Genomic DNA, 26,098 nt, shown 5'->3' on the forward strand with positions numbered 1-26,098 from the left:
GCCATGGATAATTAGAATAACCTGGGGCTAGGTATCTTGTGTGTCACTCAGAGTGGAAGACGAAAAGGATCAATGCCACTTGATATGCTGGGAGTCCGAGGCTCCAGCAGGCCACATGGCAGGTGAGAGGACGATGTACTAGCTGGAACACTCCTTCCTTCATTCATTGAACACATCTTCATTGCATGCCTGCGGGGTCCCAGGCATTGTTCTGGCAGGTTCTTTGATCCACCGAGTCACTTTGAGGCACACACAGCGTAAGAGTTGGAAGAAGGTCTAGGGACAGTATGATTTACAGGCTGACCAAGTGGGATGTTGGAGTCGATTTAGACTCTCAGTAATTTTTACCCTTCAGGAATCAGTGTCACCTATACCTTAGCCTTAGGGCTGAGAGCTGAACTCTTCCACCTGTGATGAGCTGAAAGATAGTGTTCTCTCAGAGATGAATTTATTTTTGCATCAGATTTCAGAAATTTCTTATTTTAAGTAGACTCTCATCGGCCTTTTCTTTTACTGTTTTCTGCCATTGCTTTCATTTATAGTGATCTTGCACGCATGTGGACCTTTCTTTGCCTATGTTTTCTTCTAGTTTCTTATGGGTTTTTTTTTTTTAAACATTTAATCCTTTAATCAATCTGGAGTTTATTTTAGTGTATAGTGAGTGTAGGAGTGTAACTATTTTTTTCTAAATAGCCAGTTGCTTTAACACTTTTGTTATATAACCCACTTTTGGTTATAATGGCTTAGCCTACAAATGAAGAGAGGTATCAAGCTGTATAAACGTATATGCCACTGTTTGCTTCCCTGTATATTGATAGTTACATGATGGTGACTTGGATGAGAGATATGGACATCGTTATGATTAAGGGGTGCCTGAGGGTGGTATGAGAAGATTTGGAGAGCCCTGTTTCTGTGGTTGGTACTATATGTGAAACGTTGTCATGTGGATGAGGGAGAAAGTATATTTTGTGTTTATTTTAGAGGAAAGAGGTTGGCTCAGTGGGTAGAAGTTACAGGGAAGCAGATTTCATCTCAGCAAGAGTAACTTTCTAACTAAATATGGGAGCAGTCTGACAAGAAAACAGTCTTGCAAAGCAGTGAGCTCAGTTATAGGAAGTGGGTCTGCAGAGATCGAGTGGCCATTGATCAGGGATGTTCCTCATCCCTTTGCAGGGGGGGGATTGGACTGATTACTGGGTGGCTCCCTGCATCTGTCAGCTACTGTGGTTAGTGCCTCACGTAGTCTTGACACCATGCTCCTAACAGCCCCGCAAGACCCGTGGAGGCTTAGGCACCTGCCTGGAGCCACAGCCATGGGGACTGGCAGAGCCATCTCTGTGCCTGCTGTGTCTGGAGTCACAGCCCACACCCTCCTCAGTGCCCACCATCTCACTTCTCAGGAGAGCTTCACACCCTCCCAGAGCGTTTGAATGCTCATTAATTAATTCTTTTAGGGGTAAGGAAAAAAAAATAAATAGAAAGAAAAGAAAACTGCCTCTTAAGAGGCTCTTTTTTTTTTCTTTCCCCCCATATCTAGAGAGTGCTTGTTTTCGTAATTCTTATCTGTTTGTTACAGCCTTTACAGGAGTGTCTGAGCTGGTAAGGGGCTGTCACCCGGTTTGTTATATATGCCTTAAGGAGTTAAAGTCAGATTTCTTTTTTTTTTTTTTTTTGTCCTTTTTGAGACCGGCCGCACCGCGCTCAGCCAGTGAGTGCCCCGGCCATCCCTATATAGAATCCAAACCTGCGGCGGTAAGCTGCTGCGCTCCCAGCGCCGCACTCTCCCGAGTGCGCCACGGGCTCGGCCCTAAAATCAGATTTCTTTAAATGTATTTACTTATTCATACTTTTAAATTCAGGCATCTATTCAATTAGTGATTAAATAATTAAGTTTTTCTCTCTTTTTTTCTTCTGTACACAAGTCCTACCTTTTACGGTTTTCCTTCTCCTATTTAAGCCTTGTCCCTTTCTTTTTTCTTTTTTAGACACACAGAACTGCCTTGCTTTCCCCTTCCTTTCAGCCACTATTATAATCTGTGGAGCATCTTTATAATTGGACAGGATTTAATCTTGTGTGAATATAACTCATTGCCCAAACACACCCAGGAGCTTTTATTTTTCATAGGTAGTTCGATTAATGAAGTTGCTATCATTTTTTATTAGGTCTAGACACTCTCCATTGCTTCCCCTGAGGTTTTATATTGTTGGAAAAGACTAAGAAGTTGCTGACTAGGTTTTTTGAGGAGGGAATGAATGTATCTTTGGTAGATTCTTCCTACGGCATTGTCACCTGGTGCCCTTTTTCCCTTCCTGACCACTGCCCCAGCCTGCAACTCTTTAACCCCCGGGCTGTCGCCTTCAGAATGCAGACTAAGCCGCCGGCCGCAGGGCAAGTGGCCTGTGCTCGCGCCTGCCTCTGCTCCTCTCGCTTTGTGGCTCACCAGCAGTGGGCGCTGTCACACCTCTGCCTTGCCCCTTGCTCCCTCAGCTGGCAGTGCCTTCAGCACTCGCCTTGAGACATGCTGTTGGATGAGACCAGCTCGCCTTAGGAGTCATTTCTTCTGCAGGGCTGCCCAATGTCTAGTGGGATTGACTGCTGTCCCTTATCCTCACTGTGCTGCCACCGTGCAACCACCGTTCAGCCATTGTGTAGTCGTTGCCGCAGGGCCTTCAGCTCCTGGTGCCCCTGCTTGTGTAGCTTGTCTTCTGCTAGCCTGCATGCCCCCAAAAGTGAGGCCCTTATCAATTTGTGTATCACAGGGCCTGGCATCAATGATTGAGTAGTCTAGTTTGGGAAAGATAACAGAATACATTTAGAAGTAATACATGAATACTTCGTTGCCAGCGGTGGAGAGGGAGGCCTTAATTTTTATTTTCCTCCTTCTCTGGGGACACCATTTCTGGAAACCCTCCCCTTTACTCATAGGAGCTCAGAGATATTCAGATCAGTACTTTGATCTAGTGCAGTTTGATCCTGTTTATTGAAAGCTGGTCCTAAAATTTTTCATTCAGTCATTTAGTGAATGCATGCTGTGTGCCAGGCTGGGAGTTCATTGCTGAGCAGTATGGATGAGGTCACTGTTCTCATGGAGCAGGAGTGTGTTCCCAACCTGGCACACAGCACATATTGCTACAGTGGAGTTGGAGAACCTTATGCTAAACAACCACATAATAAATATAATATTAAATGACGTACTGTCAGGTAGAGGAACTGCCTTCATTCTTTTGTTGTTCTCTGGGCTCTGTTAGTGTTACGGAGGTGGGTTTCTGAATAGTTCTACAGATAACTTCTTAATTTCAAAAAGAATTCAGCCTTCATATTTGTGCAAAAAATCATTTTTCTAGTGTGAAGTCAGTGATACAAAGACTAACATGTTATCAAATATTCATACTTTCCCAAGTCCTGGACAGTGTACTCTGTAATCCACTGCTTTTGGCCTTCTTCCCTTTGTCTAGCATCTGTCAATCTGTACATTCACCAGATGTCTGTGAGGGCTAGGAGTGTCCTAAGTACTGTGGATTCACTGTTGTACAAGATAAAGTCCCTACCTTTTTTTATAGAGCTTATATTCAAGGGGATAAAGGGCAATTCATGAAAACACATAAGATTTCAGATAGTGGCAAGTGCTACGAAGGAAATAACTTGGACATATAATCTGACCTCCATCCCTGTCACTCTACTCAAAAGACTTTTTAGTGATCATCGTTCATGACTTTTTTGTTTTTTGAATGTAATTATGGGATTTTAAGACATACACAGAACTGGAGAGGGTAATACAAGGAACTGTTGCTTAGTGTCATCAGTTAGCAACATTTTGCTGATACTGTTTTATATGTCCCTTTCCCTTCCACTTTTTCTTTCTTATTGTGGTGTTTCAGAGCCAGTCCCAGATGACGTATTATTTCATCTTGGTGGCCTTTGGGCTGGCCCAGCCCGTTGGTGCTCCTCAGCGTCCTCGTTAAGTCTGCCACATTGACCATCCTGCTCCTGTCAGTCTTGCCCTGTGTCTTCTAACTCTGGCCCTTCTTCTGCTGCTCTTACTGTTCCATGTTCTTTTGCTGGGTTTTTTATTTTTTTTATTTTTGAAGATGACCTGTAAGGGGATCTTAACCCTTGAGTTGGTGTTGTCAGCACCACGCTCAGCCAGTGAGCTAACCAGCCATCCCTATATGGGATCTGAAACCGGGGCCTTGGTGTTATCAGCACCGCACTCTCCTGAGTGAGCCACTGGCCGGCCCTGGTTTTTCTTTCTTCTTCCAAACTGTGTTACCACTTCTCAACGCTTGACTGGTTGAATATATTACCAAGAATTTACTGTCCTCTAGACATTTCATTAAGAGAGAAAGAGCTTGCAGACATTGAGAGAAAGTTTTGTTCACTGAGGCTGTGTGTTTTGGAAATGCCATTTGGATGTTTTGCTGCTTTTAATCTTTGGCATTAATTTCAATTGCTGTCATTTTATCTATAAAAAAGAATTCAGACATAAACCAGAAAAGTAATTAAGTGGATCTACAAAGAAAAAACAGAAACGGTACAGATATTGTACTTCAAGATTATAAATTACAAATACACATATTTATTATTTACCCATAAAATGCCAGTTTAAACGTTTTCACAAATGTTTAGTTTGTTAAAGATGTAACAGAAATGAAATGGGTACCGAGATGTCTAATTTTTTTTTTTCCTTTCTAGAATGTATGACAACATGACCACAATGGTGTATATAAAGGAAGACAAGTTGGAGAAGCTTACGCAGGATGAAATTATCTCTAAGACAAAGCAAGTAATTCAGGGGCTGGAAGCTCTGAAGAATGAGCACAATTCCATTTTACAGAGTTTGCTGGAGACGCTGAAGTGTTTGAAGAAAGATGACGAAAGTAACCTGGTGGAGGAGAAATCAAACATGATCCGGAAGTCACTGGAGATGCTGGAGCTGGGCCTGAGTGAGGCACAGGTACGAGTGAGTGACTCAGACGTGAACATGAACTCGGTGGCTGGAAAAATGGAGACTGCGTTTGAAATATGTCCTTTAACTAAAGTGTAGGGAAGATGCTTACAGAATAACACAGTTCCACTTATATGTGGCTCGTGTATGTTATATAAATGACTACTGATTTGCGCATATCTGAACTTCAAAAAGTAGAGTCAAAATAGAGGTACCCCTTTGTATCATTTAGGATTTGATTTGACTGCCTGTATCAAAAAACAAAAACAACATAGATGTGTGTGAAACTGAGGTGCGCTGTCCTGGATGGATGTGTAGTTGTAAGGTCCTCACAGATGCTCAGGTCTGTGCCGTCCGCTGTGTTGCACCCTGGCGGCCTGTCTTGGGGATTAAGAGGGAGTTCCAGCTGCAGTACCATGATCCTGTTCTAGCACGGGAGAAGGGACAGGATGGGACAGGAAGGGACAGAAAGGGTGTGCCTTATCCCGTTAAAGGCTGCTTCCTTGAAGTAGTGCCCTACACTGCACGCACTTCGTTGGTCAGAACTTTGTCCTGTGGCCACAGCTAGGTATGAGCTAGGCTGGGGAGGTTGTCCTGCCCACTTACAGTTCATGGTTCTTAAGCCTAAGGAGGAAGGGAAGGATGGATACTGGCCAGCAGCCGATAGTCTCTGTAGTACCCTGAGATCAGACTGCTTTATGTATTTGACTAAATCTTTTTTTCTATCATGCTAGATGTGGAGATGAAAGAACTGGAAACATCTAGTTTTTTTTTACTCCCCTGATAACTTCTGGCTCTACCAGTATAGCTTAGGTAAAATTAAATACACTAAAAATTGGCTGCTTTCTTTCTTAGCTGTCTTCTAGTGTAGTGAATGAATGAAGCAGAAGAGGGGCTCCTGGGTCACCAGCTTCTGCTTTCATAAAGGAATTGACTGTCCATACCCTAATTTTAGAGTTCTCATCCTAAACCTGTTACAGACTCTAATTGTAGAACTTTAACTTTATTTGGATATTATGAACCTGTTATTTCTCCAGTTCTCTTGTTGAAAGGTAATATGAATTTGAACTTGCTTTTTTAGTCCCGCAGATAATAGGTTTAAAAAAAGAAGGAAGGAAAAGCGCCACCTTCTGGAGTTTCAGGTTTTAGACTCAGGATGGTAATAACATGATGACTAGGTTGTGAGAGGGAAGGGCAGGTATGTGATCTAAAAAGAGAGCAGCTGGAAGCCAGGCAGCTCCCTACTCTTTCTGCTTTTATGCTCCTCGGAACTTACTTGTAGCCTCAGGCAGGTCTGTCCCAGAAACTGATGAGCGCTCCACAGGTGGAGCCCTGGAGCAGCCGCTGATTTAGTAATGTAAACAGGAGCTACGACTGCACCAGTGCATTCTGACTCTTGGTGGTAGCTACAAAGACTTCTTCCCCTACCTTGGAACATCAAGGAAGACTTGTATGCCCACCCCTCCCCAACTCACCAATAGCCCCTCACTGACCTGCACTTTGTTTCTCGCACGTGGAGGAGGGTCTATGAAAAATTAGGTTGGGTAGAAAGTAAAATAATGCAGCTTCGTCAGGAGACTAGCTGTGTGTTCATTGCTAATTCATTTGTGACGCTGTCAAATAGAAAAAATAGGTATATTTTTTGTAGGTGTTCTGAGCATGTGACATTCTTTATTATACCCCCCTTATGTAGTCTATGGCTGAAGGGTGAAAAGATAAATAAATGGCAGATTGTACTTACATGTACTATGAAGAAAGGATCTTGAGTGTAAGCTGGAGCTACAGCCACAAGCACTTGTGTAGATGAGAGGGACTCTTGTTGCACAGTACACTGCAGAGCTGTCGATGTTTTTGTCTATTCAGGTTATGATGGCTTTGTCAAATCACCTGAATGCCGTTGAGTCAGAGAAACAGAAATTGCGTGCACAGGTTCGTCGTCTGTGCCAGGAGAATCAGTGGCTGCGGGATGAACTGGCCAACACACAGCAGAAGTTACAGAAGAGTGAGCAGTCTGTGGCTCAACTGGAAGAAGAGAAGAAGCATCTCGAATTCATGAATCAGCTAAAAAAATACGATGATGACATTTCCCCATCTGTGAGTGGCTCTGCAGTGAATGTGGTACTGAGGTTTACCAGGCTGTAGTCAGTAGGGTATCACAGTGGAGCTCCCCTCTAGTGACTGCATTCAGCAGGACCGAGGCTTGTGGGTCTGGAAATGGCATCCCTGGGCAAGTCATAGAAGTTCTCTTTGATGTATTCTTTTCATGTGTGTTTTTTAGAACATGGTCAGAAAATTTTAAAATGCTTTTTTTTGTGTGTGTGTCCGGCAACGGATCGCAACCCTCAGTGTTGCGCCCGTACCGGACCGGGACCGGCAACGGGATCGCAACCCTCGGTGTTGCGCCTGCACCTCGCTCAGCCAGTGAGCGGGAACCGGTCTGTATGTGGGATCTGAACCCTCGGCGGGAGTGCCACCGCGCTCCCAAGCGGCGCACTGTAACAGTGCGCCACTGGGCCGGCCCTAAAAATGCTTTTTAAATATAAGGCACAATGCAGAGTTGCAGTATTACCTTGGACAAGGTCTGCCCAGCTTGGGAGCTCCTGAGCTTCCCTGCCTCTCAGCAGTCTGGCTTCCTCACCTGTCAGCTGCGGAGTCTGCAAGCCATCTGCAGTCCTACCTCTATGCTCTGCAGTGCAAGGGGCTGGTTTTTTATTGGCAGCTGGCCAGTGTGGGGATCTGAACCCTGGACCTTGGTGTTACAACACCGTGCTCTAACCAACTGAGCTAACTGGCCAGGCCACATGTGTTCTTGATCAGGCCTTTCTCTTTGAAACCCTCCCTTCCCATGCCCCTCAAGACACCACCTGGTTCTCCTGCCGCCTCCCTTGTTCTTCCTTCTTGGCCTCCCTTGCCAACTTATCTTTCTGTTTCTGGAATGTTAGCATTCCCTGAGGATCTTGGTTTTTTTATATTCTTCTATTGGCTCTCTATGGATGTTCATCCTAGTGTCAGTTATTTTCATCCATCATTTATTTCAGATTCAGTTAACCTTTTTTTTTAAAAAAAAATGACCAGTAAGGGGACCTTAATTCTTGACTTGGTGTTGTCAGCACCACACTCTCCCCAGTGAGCAAACCAGCCATCCCTAGATAGGATCTGAACCTGTGGTCTTGGTGTTGTCAGCACCACACACTCTCAAGTGAGCCACGGGCTGGCCCTCAGTTAACTTTTAAGAAAACTTTTTTATTTTGGAATAATTTCCAGTTGACAGAAGAGTTGAAAAGATAGTGAATTCCCATATGCCTTTTACCCATTTTTTTTGTATTAACATCTTACATAACCATAGAACATTTGTCAAAACTAGGAAATTAACATTGCTACATTACTTTTACTAAACCACAGACTTTATTGCATGTCACCAGTCCTGTCACTAGTGTCCCTTATCTGTTCCACAACCCAATCCAGGATTCCATGTTATGTTTAGAGCTACATTTTTTAATGCCTACATGGTGCCAGGCATATTTATGTACCTAATCAATATACCAGTGAGTTCCACAGTTGTGTACAAACCTCCATTCTAAGACTACTGCAACAGTCTTGTGCATAGCACCAGCAGCCTACACTTACCTCTGTCTTTGCCTGCTTGGGCTGCCATAAGAAAATACTACAGACTGGATGACTTAAATAGCATTTATTTTCTCACAGTTCTGGAGGCTGGAAATCTGAGGTCAGGGCACCAACAGAGTTTAGTTTTGGTGAGGCCTCTCTTCCTGACTTGTAGATGGCCACCTGCTTGCTGTGTCCTCACATGGTAGGGACAAAGAGGGAGAAAGCTCTCTGGTGTCTCTTACTATAAGAGCACTAATCCCATCAGGAGGGCCCCATACTTGCAACCCCGTCTAACCCTAATCACCTCCCAAAGGTTTCATCTCCAAGCACAATCACATTGAGAGTAAGGGCTTCAACGTAGGAATTTTGAGGGAACACAACTCAGTTTTAATAGGCTTACTGCATTTTTCCCTCATGTCTCCTCTAGGCCAGGGGGCAGCTAATGTTTTGATTTAGAAGGCATTTAAAAGCTATTGACTGCTGTGGGAAGAAGAGTACTTGGAGATGCTGATGCCAGCCAGTGACTTCCCTGTAGCACTGGGAACATTGAGGAGGGGAAAGCTAGTTTCATAGAATCAGACTTTCTTTGTCTTTCATGACATTGGTATTTTTGAAGAATACAGGCCAGTTACTTTATAGATAATTCCTGAGTTTGGATAATGCATCCCAGACAGGATTATTATAAAAATGATGTGTATTTATCAGATTGTCCCTTTGGGAACTAAACAGTGTTCCTTTGCCCCATGATGATGCTAACTTCTTACCTGTTTTCTCGATTGTATAGTCACTGTTTTTATCCCTTGCACTAATCAGTGATCAGGGAGGAGGCACAAGTCACAGACTTTTAAAGTTGGGAGGTTTCAGAGTGCTCTCAGGGCTCCTGCAGTGGAGCCTGTTGGTGGCGAATGTGTGACCAGTCCCTCCATTTATTTTAAGTAAGGGTTTCCCTGTTGTATTAGTCTGTTTGTGTTGCTTATAACAGAATACACGGAACTGGGCGATTTATAAAGAAAAATGAAATTTACTGCTTACAGTTTTTGAGGCTGGGAAGTCCAAAGTCCATTTGCTGCTGGCAGCAATGACTCAGGGGTCTCACATTGCAGGATAGTGGAAGCAGAGAGAGTAGAGAGAGAGACAGACTCTCCTTTTAAAGCCCTCAGAACCACGCCTCTGACCACCATTTTTAATCCATTCACTACTGCACAGTCCTACCATCCAATCACCTCTTTAAGGCTGCACCTTTCAGTTACCATAATAGGATTTCCCACCCTCTTAATAGTTACAGTGAAGGCTGTTTCTAATACATAGAACTTGGGGGACACAATTCAAGCTCTAGTGAGTTTTGGGGGAACATAATTCAATCCACTACACCTGCTATACTTGAACTTCCTCAGATACAGGTGAAGATTCTAAGGTAAAGAAATGCAGTCATGGTCTATTTTGTTAAACCCTGGGGTCTTTACTTAAGTATTTTGAGTTTTAGTCTAGCAAGCTTTTTATTACTCTTTATTAAACTGATAGACAGGCCAAATTATGGATGATCTACATTTGATTTAAAAAAACTCATTATCTTTTCTAAGATTTTTAGTTAAAATGAGTTTTATATTAAAGGTCTTCAGGACAGGCTGTATAGTACCTGTAAGATGAGGGTCTTTCTGGGTCTGTTTTGTAGGAGGACAAAGACACTGATTCTACCAAAGAGCCTCTAGATGACCTGTTCCCCAACGATGAAGACGACCCAGGCCATGGCAGTAAGTGACGAGGGCTGTGGGGATGTCACCGTGCACAGTTGGAGGGGCCTTCCCTCTGGGGATTGGGTTGTGGCAATCAGTGGGAGCCTGAGTGCATGTAGCCTGCCTCGGAAGCATGAGCAGAGCAGGCTGCCTTTCATTTCTAAGAGAATTTAAAATAGCTGCTGTTTGTTGGGATGTAATAACATGTTAGGCCATACCCTAGGAGATAAGGGCATTCGTGCATAGCTCAGTGGGGTCTGTAGATTTTTACAGAGAGAGAGGTCAGAGTAACTTGTTTCTGTTAGCTTCACGGTGGCCTTGTCAGTGGACGTGCGCCATCCCTGACCAGCCTGCCCAGGCGGTAGTAAGACAAGATTTAAATAGCATAGGGGCCAAGGACTAACTTGAACCAAAGCTAGTGAGGAAAATTTTAGACTAGCTGACTCATCTGGGTAATTTTCTGTAAAAACCCCTCTGACGTGGAGCTTTCTTTGTGCAGTCCAGCAGCAGCACAGCAGCGCGGCCGCGGCTGCCCAGCAGGGTGGCTACGAGATCCCCGCACGCCTACGCACGCTCCACAACCTGGTGATCCAGTACGCCTCGCAGGGGCGCTACGAGGTGGCTGTGCCCCTCTGCAAGCAGGCCCTGGAGGACCTGGAGAAGACCTCGGGACACGACCACCCGGATGTGGCCACCATGCTCAACATCCTGGCCTTGGTGTACAGGCTAGTTGCTTTCATTTATCCACTGAATTTTATGCAGAGACAGTACTTTTAACCGACTTGCCCCTTAAAATACATTTTTAAAAATCTGCATGAACTACTTTCCAACTTTGTCATCCACTTCTCTTCTTAACTGCTAGGATTAAATTCAAAGTATTGAGCAAGCTCTGTGGCATGGGTGTCACTCAGTTGGAACAGATGCTGCCTGTGACCCCAGTTCAGCCTTTCTAGATTAGCCCACACACACTTCACTTGGGCCACCTAAGCTATTGGACTCTCTCCCAGAAGACTGTGTACTAGGTTTCTTTTGTCTAGTAGAGCCTTGGCACTTTGCCTGTCAGTTCCCTTCCCACCTTCCAAGACCTGGTTAACTCTGTCTCCTTTTGGGATCCAGGATTCCACCTGCCTTTTGTCCCTTTTGTGCTCCCCTGACACTCATCTCTGCTAAAGGGCACCTGTGGGGAACACTGGGCACCAAGTTGTGTTATAGAAGAGTTGCTTTGACGTGGCGCCTGGGACAGAAAAGGGGCTGGAGCTGGAGGCAGGAGGCAGGATGACTGTCAGGGGCTTGTGTGAGGTCGTGGGGTGACAGTTGTGGAGAGAGAGGAGAGGTTGGGGCCTGGTGACACTTGAAGAGAAATGAAATAATATAGCTGTCCATGTGCATAAGTGGTTTCTTTAAAAAGAGTTTTTGAAAGTTGGTAAAGTAAAAACACATAAAAAAAGTAAACACCCTCAACACTTCTTAGAGCAAGATCAGATCATGCTCTGCAACTCTATAGTTTGTTCACAGCAGTCTTTTTTTTTTTTGATGGCTGGCTGATACAGGGATTGAAACCAGATCTTGGTTTTATCAGCATCACACTCTACCCAACTGAGCTAACCTCCGGCCCATAGCAGTCTTTTCCCTGACTGCATTGTACTTTGTTTTGTGGATACTCTGGAGATTTTTTTGACCATTTTCTTGTTGATGGATATTCAGATTGTTTGCAAACTTTTACTGTAGGAATTCCTTCGCCACAGGTTTTGCATTTAACATCTTGATAGATTATGCTAAATTTCACTCCAAAAAGATTTTTTAAAAAATTTATATGTCCAATACCAACATGTGAAAGTTTATGGACAATAATAGATATTATTTATATAAGTGAGTTAAATAAACATAACTGAGTTTTTTTATCGTTGAGTACATAAGCATGCATGGTCACACACATGTCATTGTGCTTGGTGCTGGGGATTTGTTGGCCTGTCTTTAATCCTGTTTTTTTCCTTAAGGTCATCATGAGAGTTTACCTATGCCAGTAAAAAGTCTGAAAAAAAATTAGAGGATTTTTTTTTTTCTTTTTTTTTTGGGGGGTCTCTTTTTTGTGACCGGTAAGGGGATCGCAACCCTTGGTGTGGTGTCGCCCACACCGCACTCAGCTAGTGAGCGCACCGGCCATCCCTATATAGGATCCGAACCTGCGGCGGGAGCGCCGCACTCTCCCGAGTGCGCCACAGGGTTGGCCCGAGGATATTTAAAATAAATATTTAAAAATAAATATTTAAAAATTATTTAATAAAATTTATCCTCTATCTGGATCATAACTCATCATTTCATCATTCTTGTATTAAGGCACATGTAATTTTAAGCTTTTCTTGCCCGTTAATATTATACTGATGAACATTTCTAAGTTTTGTCCAAGATTTTGGATTTTTTTAGGATCAGTTTTAATAGGGTAGAGTATAAACATTTCACAGTTCTTGTTACATATTGTGGAGCTGTTTTTCAGAAAGAAAGTTTACACTCTGCTGCACTGCTACCAGCCTTGGCAGCATTAGTAATCTCTTATTCTTTATCAGTGGATAAGTGGAGCACTATGTTTCAACTTGTATTTCTTTGATTATATATTTTTAGTCATTTATATCTTTCTTACCTTGCCCATTTTTCTATTAGGTTTTTTATGGTTATAATGTTATACTTTTGTTTTCGTTATGAATTTGAATTTCCTGATAGGCTTGTTAAATCACAGTGTGCTCGACCCCTCTCCCAGAGTTTCTGCCTCAGCAGGTCTGGGGAAGGTCTGGTTTCTAACAAGTTCCAGGTGAGGTTAATGGCTGTTGTTTCGGGGCCACACCTGAGAACCACTGCTCTACAGCTTGACATGACCTCACTGTTGGCATTTTGTGACATGACATGTCATAATTTACTAAAATGCTTAGTATACCTCATCTTGTGTAGTTCTCACAACACTTAAATAAATTGGTTGTGTATGTGTTTACTAGTTTTTGAAACTCTATTTGTACTTGAGGACTTTCACAAAAATTTTGAGGCCGCTTATAATGTGTAATAGGGTGACTCAATTAAAAAAAAACAAAACCAAGAATGTACTTGGCCAGAATTGAGTGTGCTTCAAGGTTCTGGAAACCTTTTTTTTCTTTTTTGGGTGGCTGGCCAGTACAGGGATCAGAACCCTTCACCTTGGTGTTATCAACACTGTGCTTTAACCAACTGAGCTAACTGGCCAGTCCTGGAAGCCTTATTATCCCTTCTCATGTTCTGCAGGGCAGAGTCTTGCTGGGCAGCTATTACTGCTCAATTGAGAAATAGGTATACTGAGTTTCAAAAGCAAGTAACTTGTTTGCAGTCACATCTATAGTGAATAGCACACTTAAACCAAGAGTGTCTGGGTCTGTTGGTGTTTCTGTTTTACCACAATCAAAAAAGATCCTTCATTCCTCCTTATCCAAGAAAATGGTGGCAACTTGTGTACCAAATTAAGACACTACAGCATGTTTACTTTTGTTCTCTATGTTTTGTAAAAAGGCTTTTTTAGTATACAGGTAGCATATCATTGCCTTATTTAATTCTTACAGCAACACTGTGCGTTAGGTAATGTACTTAATGTGAAGATGGGAGGGCAGGGACTACGGGAGGTTGCTGAACATACTCAACACCATGCAGCCATTGACTGGCAGAGCCCAAGCTCAGACACTGGAATCTGTTCCATCTGATACCAAATGCAAGCTCCATTCGTTGTTCTAGACTGCCTCACTTATTCTGTGCAGGACAGCACTGCAGTGTGGGAACAGTATTGTCCCAGTGGTGTAGATGGGAGGGCCATGTTCAGAAGCTAATCAGGTCTGATTCCAGAACTCACCTTACAGCACATTTATTGATGGATTTCCTTCCAGTCTTTTTCTCCCACATAGGGTTGTTTTATTTTTAAATAGTTGAAGCTTGACTTTTATTTCTGTAGTTCCAAAATTGCATTTGAGAAAGATGTAGTAATCTATGTCTAAAACACTTACTATGTGTTTTTCAATTTAGAGATCAGAATAAATACAAAGACGCAGCTAATCTACTGAATGATGCCTTGGCTATCCGTGAAAAAACTTTGGGCAAAGACCATCCCGCGGTTTGTATATCTGGTTCTTCCATTCTTTTTATGTTTTGTTTTGCCCAGTATGTTTTTTTGTTCATCTCATTTTAATATTAAACTCAACAGGGAAGATTTAAGAGCTGCCTTTTCCCTGGATGATACAGGTAAGTCTTCACTTCCTCAGTGCCATTGACAAGCTTCAGTGTCAGTGGCGCTGATATTTAGCATCTGCCAGTGCACACTGAGTTTGTTTAAAACCATCACCTCAAATGGATCACCCAGTGTATTTTTTGATCCTAAATCAAATTGCATGTACTTCTATAAATTTTTTTCTCAAGAATTTATATTGTCTTTTTCTTAAAATCTGGTGAGATTTGCACACAGGTCTATTTTGGTTGGCTTTATGGCTTCCAGGGAAATTAAAAAAAAAAAAAAATCAAGATCATCTTGTTCATATTGATTTATTCACTTTTAATATTCTGCAGAGTTACTTCGTATAATGTATATTATAATGAACTGCTTTTTTAAACTGAAGTCATATTCTTTTATCCAATTAAGAGTGCTTTATGGTACATGTTGAATATAAACGAATACGTGATTTATAAAGGTACTCTATTTTGTTATCTTTTACTATTCTTAGTGGTTCTCTCTGTGTTGGTAGGTGGCAGCAACTTTGAATAACCTTGCAGTCCTTTATGGTAAAAGAGGGAAGTACAAAGAAGCCGAGCCGTTGTGTAAGAGAGCTCTGGAGATCAGAGAAAAGGTGCAAAAGATAAGGGGTTCTTGTTCTCTGAGATTTAATTTTTTTGTTTCTTAAAAAGTATTTCAGTTGTAAGTTTTGGGAAATGACCACTGTGATATGTCATTACTGAAAATAACTTATTTAATAAGGTGGACTGCCCACAGAACAAAGTCAGGTTGTCTCAGACAAATCAACACTTGAGACCTGTTAAGAGGGATGTACGTTCAGAAAGGTGTGGCCCTGAGCGTGCGTGTCCTTTGGAGCCTGCTGTGACCAGACAAGGCCTCTGGCTGAAGAAGGGATTTCTGAGGACGGGAGTGAAAGCATGGGGCATTGCATTGGAAAGTGGGGCATGTCCTTGTCTGCAGGGAAAACATTATGTTACGTTATAGTTTAAAAATAGATTCACCAAATATGCTTTATGAAATGTAAAAGATGAAATATTTTTAGAACTGAAGATTAACTCAGAGCTATAGACGAAGTCAATGTCATGGATATTTAATGCCAGCTGCTGTAGTTTATGGTAATTAAGTATTGGAAAAAAATGTTACTTGTTCATTTCAGCAGTACTCCCTATGACTGTTCAGTTGTTATGGAGATTCAGGTATTAGGTCCCTCCCATGAATGACCAGGGTAATGTTTCAACTTGGTAATTTTTGGATTATTTATCACAAAAGATTGATCACTTAATTTTGAGCCATATTGCAAGGAATTGGGGAGAGAAAATGAAAAGGGGCTTATTACCAAATTATACAGGTAATACTTTATCGTGCTGTCATCTGCGTGATATTTATGAAATAAATTGGTCATCTTTTGAGTGGGCTGGGGTTAAAATCAGGGAAAACACAAAAGTATCATATTAAGGATTATGAACTGTATATGATGATCTTCCAAATTCATTCATATATTTGCTCTTTCATTCATCTGGAGACCCTGCTTGGAGGTGGCAGGCCCTCCCCAGGGAGCACAGGCCTTTGGACCACAGGGTACATTTCCTCTATGATGGAGCTCTAGGAGAGTATGGAGTGGGGGCTCATTCAGGTCCAGGGCTTGGGGGGCATTAGGATGGCTTCCCAGAGCAGGTCATGTTTGAATTGTATCTTTTTTTTTTTTTTTCCTTTTTGTCTTTTTTACTGACCGGTAACGGGATCGCAACCCTCGGTGTTGCGCCCGCATCGGGGACCGGCAACGGGATCGCAACCCTTGGTGTCGTGCCCACACTGTGCTCAGCCAGTGAGCGGGAACCGGTCTCCACATGGGATCCGAACCCTCGGCGGGAGCGCCGCCGCGCTCCCAAGCGGCGCACTCTCCAGTGCGCACAGGCCGGCCCTGAATTGTATCTTGAATAACTGAGTTAAATGTTTCCCAGGCACACAGAGGTAGGGAATGCAGACCGGGATGGATGCATGCCTCCCTGGTGACTGCAAAGCTGAGAGAGCAAATCACTTGTTTATGGTACCAAGAGAGGAGGCTAGTGTCCATTCATCCTTCTATATGCCAGACACCTTTCTAGATGCTGAGATGACGATGGTGAAGTAGAGAGACAAGGAATTTGCGCTCTTGGGGCTTACATTGTAATGGGTGGGAGTCAGGCAGTAAAGGATAAACTAGATTGTTCCTAGGTAGTGATATGTGCAAAGAAAGAAAGAACAACCAGTTGATAGGCTTGTTGAGTTAATTGGGTGGGGGTAGGGCAAGGGCTGCCGTAACTTGGAGATAGGGAAGCCCCCCCCCGGGAGGAATGAAGCGAGCCCTGGAGGATAAGTAGTGACAGGGAGGAGGAGTGTGTCCTGAGCAGCTGGGACAGAGGGTTTGGGCTCTTTCAGAAATCAGCAGTCAAACCAACACAGTCTGTATAAAACCCAGCTTCCTCTTCTCCAAAATGTGCATCATAGTGGTACATACCTGAAATGAAGGATTATTCTAAGAATTTAACAACTTGGGGCTGACTGATTAGCTCAGTTGATTAGAGTATGATGTTATAACACCAAGATCAATGGTTCAGATTCCTGTACTGGCCAGCCGCAAAAAAGAGGAAAAGAATTAATAACTTAAAGCGGCTAAAGGAAATTAGAACAGTTCCTCCCCTTAAGAGTGAGAATTCAGGGCCGGCCCCCGGTGGCGCACTCGGTAGAGTGCGGCGCTTAGGAGCGCGGCGGCGCTCCCGCCGAGGGTTCGGATCCCATATAGAGACCGGTCCGCTCACTGGTTGAGCGTGGTGCGGGCACGACATCGAGGGTTGCGATCCCGTTACCGGTCACAAAAATAAGACAAAAAGGGGGAAAAAAAAAAAAGTGAGAATTCAACAAATTTGGTTATTTTTATTATTGCAACGCATAGCGCGCCATTTAAGAGTTTTAAGCCTGGGTGTATAGCACAGTCATATTTATGTTTTCGAAAGATCCTTCTGACAGTGGGTAGAGAATGGATCGGATGGTAGGGAAACAAGCATTTCCCTTTTTTTGGTGGCTGGCTCGTAAGAGGATCTGATCCCTTGACCTTGTGTATGTGTTTCTGATAACTTTTTTGTTCCCAGGTTTTGGGAAAGGATCACCCTGATGTTGCCAAGCAGTTAAATAACTTGGCTTTACTGTGCCAGAACCAGGGCAAGTATGAAGAAGTAGAATATTATTATCAAAGAGCTCTCGAGATCTACCAGACAAAACTGGGACCTGATGACCCCAATGTGGCCAAGACGAAAAATAACCTGGTATGTTGAGAGAGGTGCAGCTCAACGGGTGTGGCTAGGATTGCTCTCGTTCCCAAATCCAAATGTTTCATATTTTAACCATAGTTAAAATGTATGCTTTATTTGAACGTGAAGGACACTAAATACTTTATTTTATAGGCATCCTGCTATCTGAAACAAGGAAAGTTCAAGCAAGCAGAGACTCTGTACAAAGAGATTCTCACTCGTGCACATGAAAGGGAGTTTGGTTCTGTAGATGGTAAGAAATATACTCCTGTTTCTAAGCAGACATAATTGTATAATGCATTAAAAATAGTGATTTCCAGCTTGAACTGGGTAATATCCAAGTCATCACAGTATTTTCAAGATAGAATTTAACTTGAATTTTAGAAACATTTTTCTTTTCTTTTTTTTTTTTTTTGTCTTTTGTCTTTTTCCGTGTCCGGCAACGGATCGCAACCCTCAGTGTTGCCCCCGTACCGGACCGGGGACCGGCAACGGGATCGCAACCCTCGGCGTTGCTCCCGTGCCTCGCTCAACCAGTGAGTGGGAACCAGTCCGTATGTGGGATCCGAACCCTCGGGCGGGAGCGCCGCCGCGCTTCCCAAGCGGCGCACTATCCAGTGCGCCACTGGGTCGGCCCAGAAACATTTTTCTGAACAGAAGAAAGCACATGGCACAGGCTAAGTATTCATTCACTTACTTGCTTGCTCATTCATTTGTTGCTCAGTAAGTGTTAGCGAGTGCCTCCTATGTGTGCCATGCCCGGGCATCACTGATAACTCGGTGAGGGATGAGCCTCGTGTGGTGGGGGGCTCAGGGCCACAGCTTTCTGTGCTGCCTCTTTCGAGTCTGTGCTTCAGGTGCAACCTAGACCCACTCACTCTAGAAAACCTTCCTGGAGCCATTCATACTGTCTAGAATCTTTCTGTGATCCTCCAGTGGCTCTCCAGGTATGGCTAGGGTCCAGCAGCTCAGCACACCTGGGAGCCTTTCCAGAAGCGCATATCCCCCACTGTACCCCAAAGCTGCTGGATTGCTTGACTGACTTAAAGACATGTCTCTTTTATAGTCCTTAAAGTAATGTGAGTGCTTAATATACAGTAATGGAATAAACATTTTATAGGATTTAAATTGCTTAATCAGGGGCCAGCCCATGGCTCACTTGGGAGAGTGTGGTGCTGATAACACCAAATCAAGGGTTAAGATCCCCTTACTGGTCATCTCTTAAAAATAAATAAATAAATATATAAATAAATTAATTTTTTTTTTTTTTTTGTCTTTTTTTGTCTTTTTCCGTGTCCGGCAACGGATCGCAACCCTCAGTGTTGCCCCCGTACCGGACCGGGGACCTGCAACGGGATCGCAACCCTCGGCGTTGCTCCCGCGCCTCGCTCAGCCAGTGAGCGGGAACCGGTCCGCATGTGGGATCCGAACCCCCGGGCGGGAGCGCCGCCACGCTTCCCAAGCGGCGCACTATCCAGTGTGCCACCGGGCCGGCCCAAAATAAATAAATTGTTCAATCAAAAATACTTGTGTGTTGGGCTGGCTGGTTAGCTCAGTTGGTTAAAGTGCAGCCTTATAACACCAATGTCATGGGTTCGGATCTCCTTACCAGCCAGCCACCCAAAAAAAAAAAAAAACTTGTGTGTTAATTATTTTTTTCCATCAGGTATTACATAAGGCATTCAGAGTGAGGACAGTTGTTACTAGTGTGAGGGAAACCTTAGAATGCAGAGGGAAAGAGGTGTTTTGGTTAACTTTTATATATGTACATATACATGTTTTGGTCCATTGACGCATTTTATTTGTGTGAATTTATTATATCCCTAGAAAAAGAATTCCAGGATTTTCCCTCTTATGTGTTTTCTTTTTAATTTTTTCTTATTTGTCCTTTCTCCTGTGTATTTGCATCTTGCTTCTTTACAGTTCCTAAAGCCAGCTGAGGGTGTCAGTACAATGAAACCAAACTGATAGGATGGGAGCAAATTATTCTGCCATTTTTCTAGATCTTTGAGTTGCACATCAAACCTGGGGCTGATCACTCCACACTTGTTTAATCTGCCTGTGAGGTTCACAACGATTTCCCCAGCTCTGATCATCAGTGATTTCAAATTCGCCGATGTACCATGCTTCCTCATCACAGTCAGAAACGGAACCATGATGAAGCAGGGCCGTCTGCCTCTCTTTGGCATCGCTGGTGCTCTTGAGAGCATCGGCCAGCACATTCCTGTGTGAAGATGGTGGAAAGAGGGTTAATTAATATTTTCTTTTATAAAGAGTTTCTAGAAACTGCTTTTGAAAAATCTTTCAAAAATGTATTTTTTTCTTTTAATGATTGGGGCATAAGTCTCTTTTATGATCAAAATATATGCATACCAGTGCCTCGGATTCATTAGTCTGAAAATGGGTTCTGTTTGCAGTTGTGCAGCAGGTAGGAATAGCTACTTTTTCACTTGGAGCTTTACATTTTGCAGAGAGTTTTCCCATCCTTATATAACTGTGGAGGCTTTGCTGATTTTGTAGTGATTCTGGGCCATCTCCTTAGTGCTTCTTTTCAAAAATTCTACTCTTATAGTAGACTTGTTTCCTTGTGATTTGCTAGCTTTCTTCTGCTAAAAATAGCATGAGGTCCAGTTATTTGGGTTATAGTTTTCTATACTTGGATTCATCCTCCACGCAAATGTTAAAACATAAGACAGAAAGGCATTTTTCCCTCCTTTGGTAAGATGCAAATATGTCCTATTGTGGTGTCATTTCATGACCTTCAGCATCACATTAGCATTCTGTTGCTCATAGTGCATGTGTTGAGATTGATGGCCTGGCTTGTCAGCAGGAAATCAAGCTATGTTAGCTGTGGAATATACTTGTATCCTAGCAATAGAATTTGTTTAGTAGGTATAGCTAAAACTGCCCTAAATAGTGGGGTTAGTAAGTTTTAAGTACTGTTTGCTTTTTTAAAACCAACATTTAAAATTAGTTCCACTCATCTCTCATGACATGACAAATAATTGTAATAATGTCTATAAAGCACTTAACCATGTACTAGTCACTAGGCTTAGCAGTTTAAATGTGTAATCTCACTTAACTTTCACAACACTCCTGTGAAGTGGGTACAATATTACCCGTTTTAGAAGCAGGGACACCACAGACTGAGGTTGGGTGGCTGATAGGTGGTTGGACTGGGGCTGAAGTGTGGGTCTCTTTTTCCAGAGCCCATAATGTGTCCTCATGGCAGGAAGTCTCAAAAAATTGTGCAGAGACAGGAACCTGAGAATCACCCAGATACATGCCTGACATTTGTAGTGTCCTTTCTCCCTCCTGAGCCTGTGGAGTTACACAGCTGAAATTGCACTCCACCCGGAACCACGGATGCCACTTACTTTCTTCACTTTTTTAGCTTTAGTACTTTTCATGTTATAACAGTTTTCATAAACATCATTTTTTTTTTTTTGTCCTTTTTGAGACCGGCCGCACTGCGCCGTGCTCAGCCAGTGAGTGCTGTGAGCGCACCGGTCATCCCTATATATGATCCGAACCCGCGGCGGGAGCGCTGCTGCACTCCCAGCGCTGCACTCTCCCGAGTGCGCCACGGGCTCGGCCCATAAACATCATTTTTAAGATTGCTCTTTTCTCCATGGCCTGGGTCTTTGGTTGTCTAGAAATTCCAGCGAGTGGTATGTGTTATTGTTCTGAGAAGTTAAGACTTTGAAGGAATATTGATTTGTATCTTTTCTACTTTGCTGCCAACATCTTATTAGTTTTTCTTAGACTTTTGTTTAATGCCAGCTTGCTCAAATTCCAAATATTTCCAGGTGTTATTTGAGGATCTAGCATTTAAAGAGTTCCATTACAGGGCCTTAGCATGTGTCAGGGGTTTGGACAGTTGCTTACTCTGTTTCAGTGCATTCGATTCTGCTTCTTGTATCCCTGGCACTAGATGCCAGTGGCCATCTCTTACTTGTTTCTTGGTGTCCAGTTCTGTCTTCCATAGGCTTTCTCCATTGTGAACTTAATCTGTTCAAAATGTAAGAAGTAATACCTAAGAAGAATCATACAGGAAACAAAGCAAAAACTTTGCACTCACTGAAACTTAACAATTTCTATTCTACTTAGCAGGCTCTCTTCTTGTTTACAGTATGTATTTTTTTCTTCCCTAGACGAAAATAAACCTATTTGGATGCATGCTGAAGAAAGAGAAGAGTGCAAAGTAAGGACGTATACTCCTTTGAGAGGTTTTCTAAATCGGATATACTGCACTCAAGATCATTATTCATTTGACGTTATTTGTTATGATTTAGGGGAAGCAGAAGGATGGGACATCTTTTGGAGAGTATGGTGGCTGGTACAAAGCCTGCAAAGTTGATAGGTACGTCTGGATCCCCAAGTGAAAAAGCAGGGGAGGCAAAGTGTTCTAAGGGGAAGCTTGTGAATGACCAAACGCACAAAGTTCCTTTATGGTGTTGTGGCCATAGTCCTATATATTTCCCAAATTCCAACTTAAAAACACCACTAACTTTGTAAATGAGATCATTTACAAATGCAAAACCCACAGTAATATAATGGGTTCTGTCCATTAACATTGTTTTGTCCAAGAATAACTACCTAAGGGAAGGCAAAGGAGTTACCTGCATAGGAAAACCATCGTGTAAGGTGGCCATTGTAGCAAACTCATGGCAAGCAGGCCGGCAGACTGGAAAAGCCAGCCATTGTCCAGCCTTTCTCTGGGCAGCGGGCAGAGACTGATGTGCACACGGCCCTCTTTTCTGTCCAGCCCTCAGGACCTCTCTGCTCTGCAGAGGGGAGTGTAGCCCCTCTGTGGTCATCCTCTGCTGGCCTCACCTCCTGAGCCCTGAGCTTTCTGTGCTCATCGCCTGCACACACTGAGCGGTGTCTCCTGGCCTGAGGGGCACACCTTGTCTGCTGTGTTTTTCCTATCTCAGCTTTCCTCCTCCCATAAGACTTGGCTTACCACTCATCTGTTTCAGGAAAACTCTCTGAAACTTAGTTTGGAATAAATACCCCTCCCCTGAGTTCTCCATAGTATTTACCAATATATTATATTTCTATCTTTTATTTCTCCCACTATTGTGTAATTGTCTCAAAGACTTGGAGAATAGAGCGTCTTTATTTCTGTACCTAAAGTGCCTATCGTTAGTAAGAGAAAAAAAATCTCTTGAAGTACATTTCTATACTAAAATGAATCTAGGTTTGTTTCTGGTTCTTTTAGCAAGACTGCTCTGTCAAGAATACGGCAACACGGGCTGGCCTGTTAGCTAAGTTCGTTAGAGCATGGTGTTGTAACACCAAGGTCAAGGGTTTGGATCCCCATACAGGCCAGCTGCCAAAAAACAAACAAAGAATACAGCAACACGACCATCCTGTCAACCATCCAGTCTGCTCCCTTTATACATGAGGCATTTGTCCTTTCTGAAGGCTCCTGCTGACGTTGACATTCTGGTGGGCGCCACTCTTGCCCCTCAGCTTGTGGAGGGACAGGAACATGTGAGCAGCCAACATTAGGAACACTGTCCTCAGGGCCTGGCCGATTAATTCAGTTTGTCAGAGTGTGGTGCTGATAACACCAAGGTCAAGGGTTCCATCCCTGTACTAGCCAGCACTGAAAACGAAACAAAAACACTATCCTCATTACTGTTGTAGGACCAGACTAAGCTTTGCCTCCAGGGGGAAGCATACTGATCACCAGACACATTCAGCCCAAACGTTTCTGTTTACAGAGTGGCCAGTGGCCTGTGAGAGTGGCCCCAGCCTGGATGGAGCACAGTGCCAAGTGGGCCGCAGGTGCTGTCCACAGGAATCCCCAGGGTCAGCACACCACTGCATGGCAGGGCTGCTTGAGATGGACAACACTTCAGAGTTCTGTGGTTACAGAAAGTACCATAGAAAGTTAAAGTATATCATAACCAAACATAAGTCTGTCAGTCCTTTAGATTGTCAGAGGATCAGAATGCTGTTGATAGCAGTTGTTCTAAAACTTAAATTTAATAGTTCTGTATGTCATATGCTTTCTTTTATAGTCCAACAGTTACAACTACTTTAAAAAACCTTGGGGCACTTTACAGACGCCAAGGCAAGTTTGAGGCTGCAGAAACATTAGAAGAAGCTGCCATGAGGTCACGTAAGCAGGTGAGTCAGATGCCTTCTGTCTTTAGTGTTCTCTTCTACATGACTTTTATTGAAGGCTTGGCTTAGAAATAGAAAACTTTGAATATTTTAGTTTGTACAAATAAAGTTACATTGTGCTTTTTCTATTGTGAGGTATATGCAGTAGAAACAAGTTATAGTGTTTAAAAGACTGTTAATGTAACAACAAAAGCATGAGCAGCAAAAGAAAAACTGGATCAGTTGCATTCACTGAAGTCAAAAACTTTGGTACGTCCAGGGAGGGACACCATGAAGAAAGTGAAAGGACAACCTGCACGATGGGCGAATATATGTGCAAACCACATATCATTTAGGGTCTAGTATCCAGAATGTATAAAGACAAAAAGACAACCCAATTAAAAAACGCGCAAAGGACCTGAAGAAACAGTTCTCAGAAGATGATGGTCAGCTGGCCAGCAATCACATGAAAAGATGCTCAGCGTCATTAGGCGTCGGGAACGCAGATCAAACCCTAGTGAGACCCTCCCTCCCACCCACTAGGATGGCTGTAATAAAAACAGAACAAATGGAAGATAACAGGCGTGCAGGAGGAGGTGGAGAATCTGGAGCCCTCATACACTGATGGTGGGAATGTAAAATGGCACAGCTTCTGTGGAAAACAGTAGTTTGGCCGATTAAACTTAGGAATTGAATTCACGTGCTCAAAACAATAGTCTGTTCTCATTATTTGAGGTAGTTAAGTTCTGTAAATCGCATGAACGCTGAATTAGCAAATACAGAACCATTTCCCTTAGGAGAAAATATAGAATTAGGTTCCTGTGAGCCTTGCTTTGTGTGTGTTTCTGTTTTAAGACATCTTATTTAGTGTTTGTTATTGATTCACTAACATGGAACTGTGGCCAGCAGCACAATAGCTTGGGCCTCCACGGAGCTTCTCTAACACACTGATGTTCTCGATAAGGCCCGTCACAGCTTTGCGCTTAGGAGCACTAGGTGGCACTTCAGCACTGAGCTTGGGAGCTGTTTTGGACAGCAAAATCACCAACAAAAAGCACAAAAATGTGAAAAACGTGGCACTAAACAGACCGAGAGGAGCGCTTGTTTACAGTATGAGAGCTGAGACAGGAGAGGTGTTGACGATCTAGACTCTGTTTTAGTTTTTCAGATCATGTTTATAAAAGGAGCAAAGAATAGAAAGAGAAACTTCTGGAGTTGCAGAAAGGACTTGCTAATTAAAGAAAGGAATTGCTCCCAAAAAAAAAAAAAAGGCCGAGCCCGTGGCGCACTCAAGCGCAGCAGCGCTCCCGCCGCGGGTTCGGATCCTATATAGGGATGACCAGTGCGCTCACAGTGCTCACTGGCTGAGCGCGGTGTGGCCAGTCTCAAAAAGGACAAAAAAAAAAAAAAGAATTGCTAGTGCTTTACTGAGAATGGCCCCCTCGCCACAGTGCTGCATTGCTGTAGGAGTCGCGGCAGCTGTGGTCTGTTTTGTGGTTTGTGCCTCATGAGGAGGAAACTGGGAGAGCCAGGGAAGATGTGCGGTACCTGCACGAGCATGTTCTGCGCCCACTCAGAGCACACGGCCTATCGCATCTTGGTCACCGCATAGCATGAGATACACATGGAGAACGTCCCTGTTAGATTTTAGTGCTGGGATGTTTTCACTCAAATATGGGTGAAATAATCATTGAAAAAGTAAGGTGCACGCTCTCACTGCCGACTGCTGTCCAGAAGTGTGAAAGTTTGCTCTTATAATGCCTCTTGGAAATTAGCAGCTAGTTTAAAAAAAAAAAAAATTATACTGAGGGCCGGCCCGGTGGCGCACTGCTACAGTGCGCCGCTTGGGAGTGCGGCAGCGCTCCCGCCGAGGGTTCGGATCCCACATACAGACCGGCCGCTCACTGGCTGAGCGCGGTGCGGGAGCAACACCAAGGGTTGCGATCCCGTTGCCGGTCCCGGTCCGGTATGGGCGCGACACTGAGGGTTGCGATCCGTTGCCGGTCACGAAAAAAGACAAAAAGGAAAAAAAAAAATTATACTGAGAAGAAAGTAATTCATGAGTTTTCAATCATATTCTTATTTTGGAAGCTGAACCCCCAGGGAACTTAATGTCAAAACCTGGGCATTTTCCTAGCATCTTATGAAACTTTTCAAACATAGAGAAAAGTT

The 26,098-nt window shown here is 43.4% G+C and overlaps 2 protein-coding genes across 13 annotated transcripts in view; one reads left to right on the forward strand and one right to left on the reverse strand.

Annotated features, from left to right (window-relative positions):
- Positions 1 to 4,692: 4,692 nt before the first annotated feature.
- Positions 4,693 to 26,098, forward strand: part of KLC1 (kinesin light chain 1) — a 42,510-nt gene continuing 21,104 nt past the window's right edge. For all 12 annotated transcript variants that reach the window (XM_008576516.1, XM_008576528.1, XM_008576524.1 and 9 more), the window contains exons 1-11: positions 4,693 to 4,955; positions 6,810 to 7,040; positions 10,228 to 10,306; positions 10,788 to 11,013; positions 14,321 to 14,408; positions 15,034 to 15,135; positions 17,651 to 17,824; positions 17,963 to 18,062; positions 21,964 to 22,013; positions 22,105 to 22,172; positions 23,842 to 23,950. In XM_008576516.1, coding sequence (XP_008574738.1) covers positions 4,695 to 4,955; positions 6,810 to 7,040; positions 10,228 to 10,306; positions 10,788 to 11,013; positions 14,321 to 14,408; positions 15,034 to 15,135; positions 17,651 to 17,824; positions 17,963 to 18,062; positions 21,964 to 22,013; positions 22,105 to 22,172; positions 23,842 to 23,950 — 1,488 coding nt within the window. In that variant the 5' untranslated portion in view covers positions 4,693 to 4,694. The remainder of the gene's footprint in view (positions 4,956 to 6,809; positions 7,041 to 10,227; positions 10,307 to 10,787; positions 11,014 to 14,320; positions 14,409 to 15,033; positions 15,136 to 17,650; positions 17,825 to 17,962; positions 18,063 to 21,963; positions 22,014 to 22,104; positions 22,173 to 23,841; positions 23,951 to 26,098) is intronic.
- Positions 19,697 to 26,098, reverse strand: part of XRCC3 (X-ray repair complementing defective repair in Chinese hamster cells 3) — a 38,770-nt gene continuing 32,368 nt past the window's right edge. The window contains exon 8 of the mRNA XM_008576458.1: positions 19,697 to 20,033. Within this exon, the coding sequence (XP_008574680.1) occupies positions 19,829 to 20,033 (205 nt within the window). The 3' untranslated portion in view covers positions 19,697 to 19,828. The remainder of the gene's footprint in view (positions 20,034 to 26,098) is intronic.

The sequence above is a fragment of the Galeopterus variegatus genome, unplaced genomic scaffold (assembly GCF_000696425.1).
Source record: "Galeopterus variegatus unplaced genomic scaffold, G_variegatus-3.0.2 Scaffold62, whole genome shotgun sequence".
NCBI classification, from domain to species: Eukaryota; Metazoa; Chordata; class Mammalia; order Dermoptera; family Cynocephalidae; genus Galeopterus; species Galeopterus variegatus.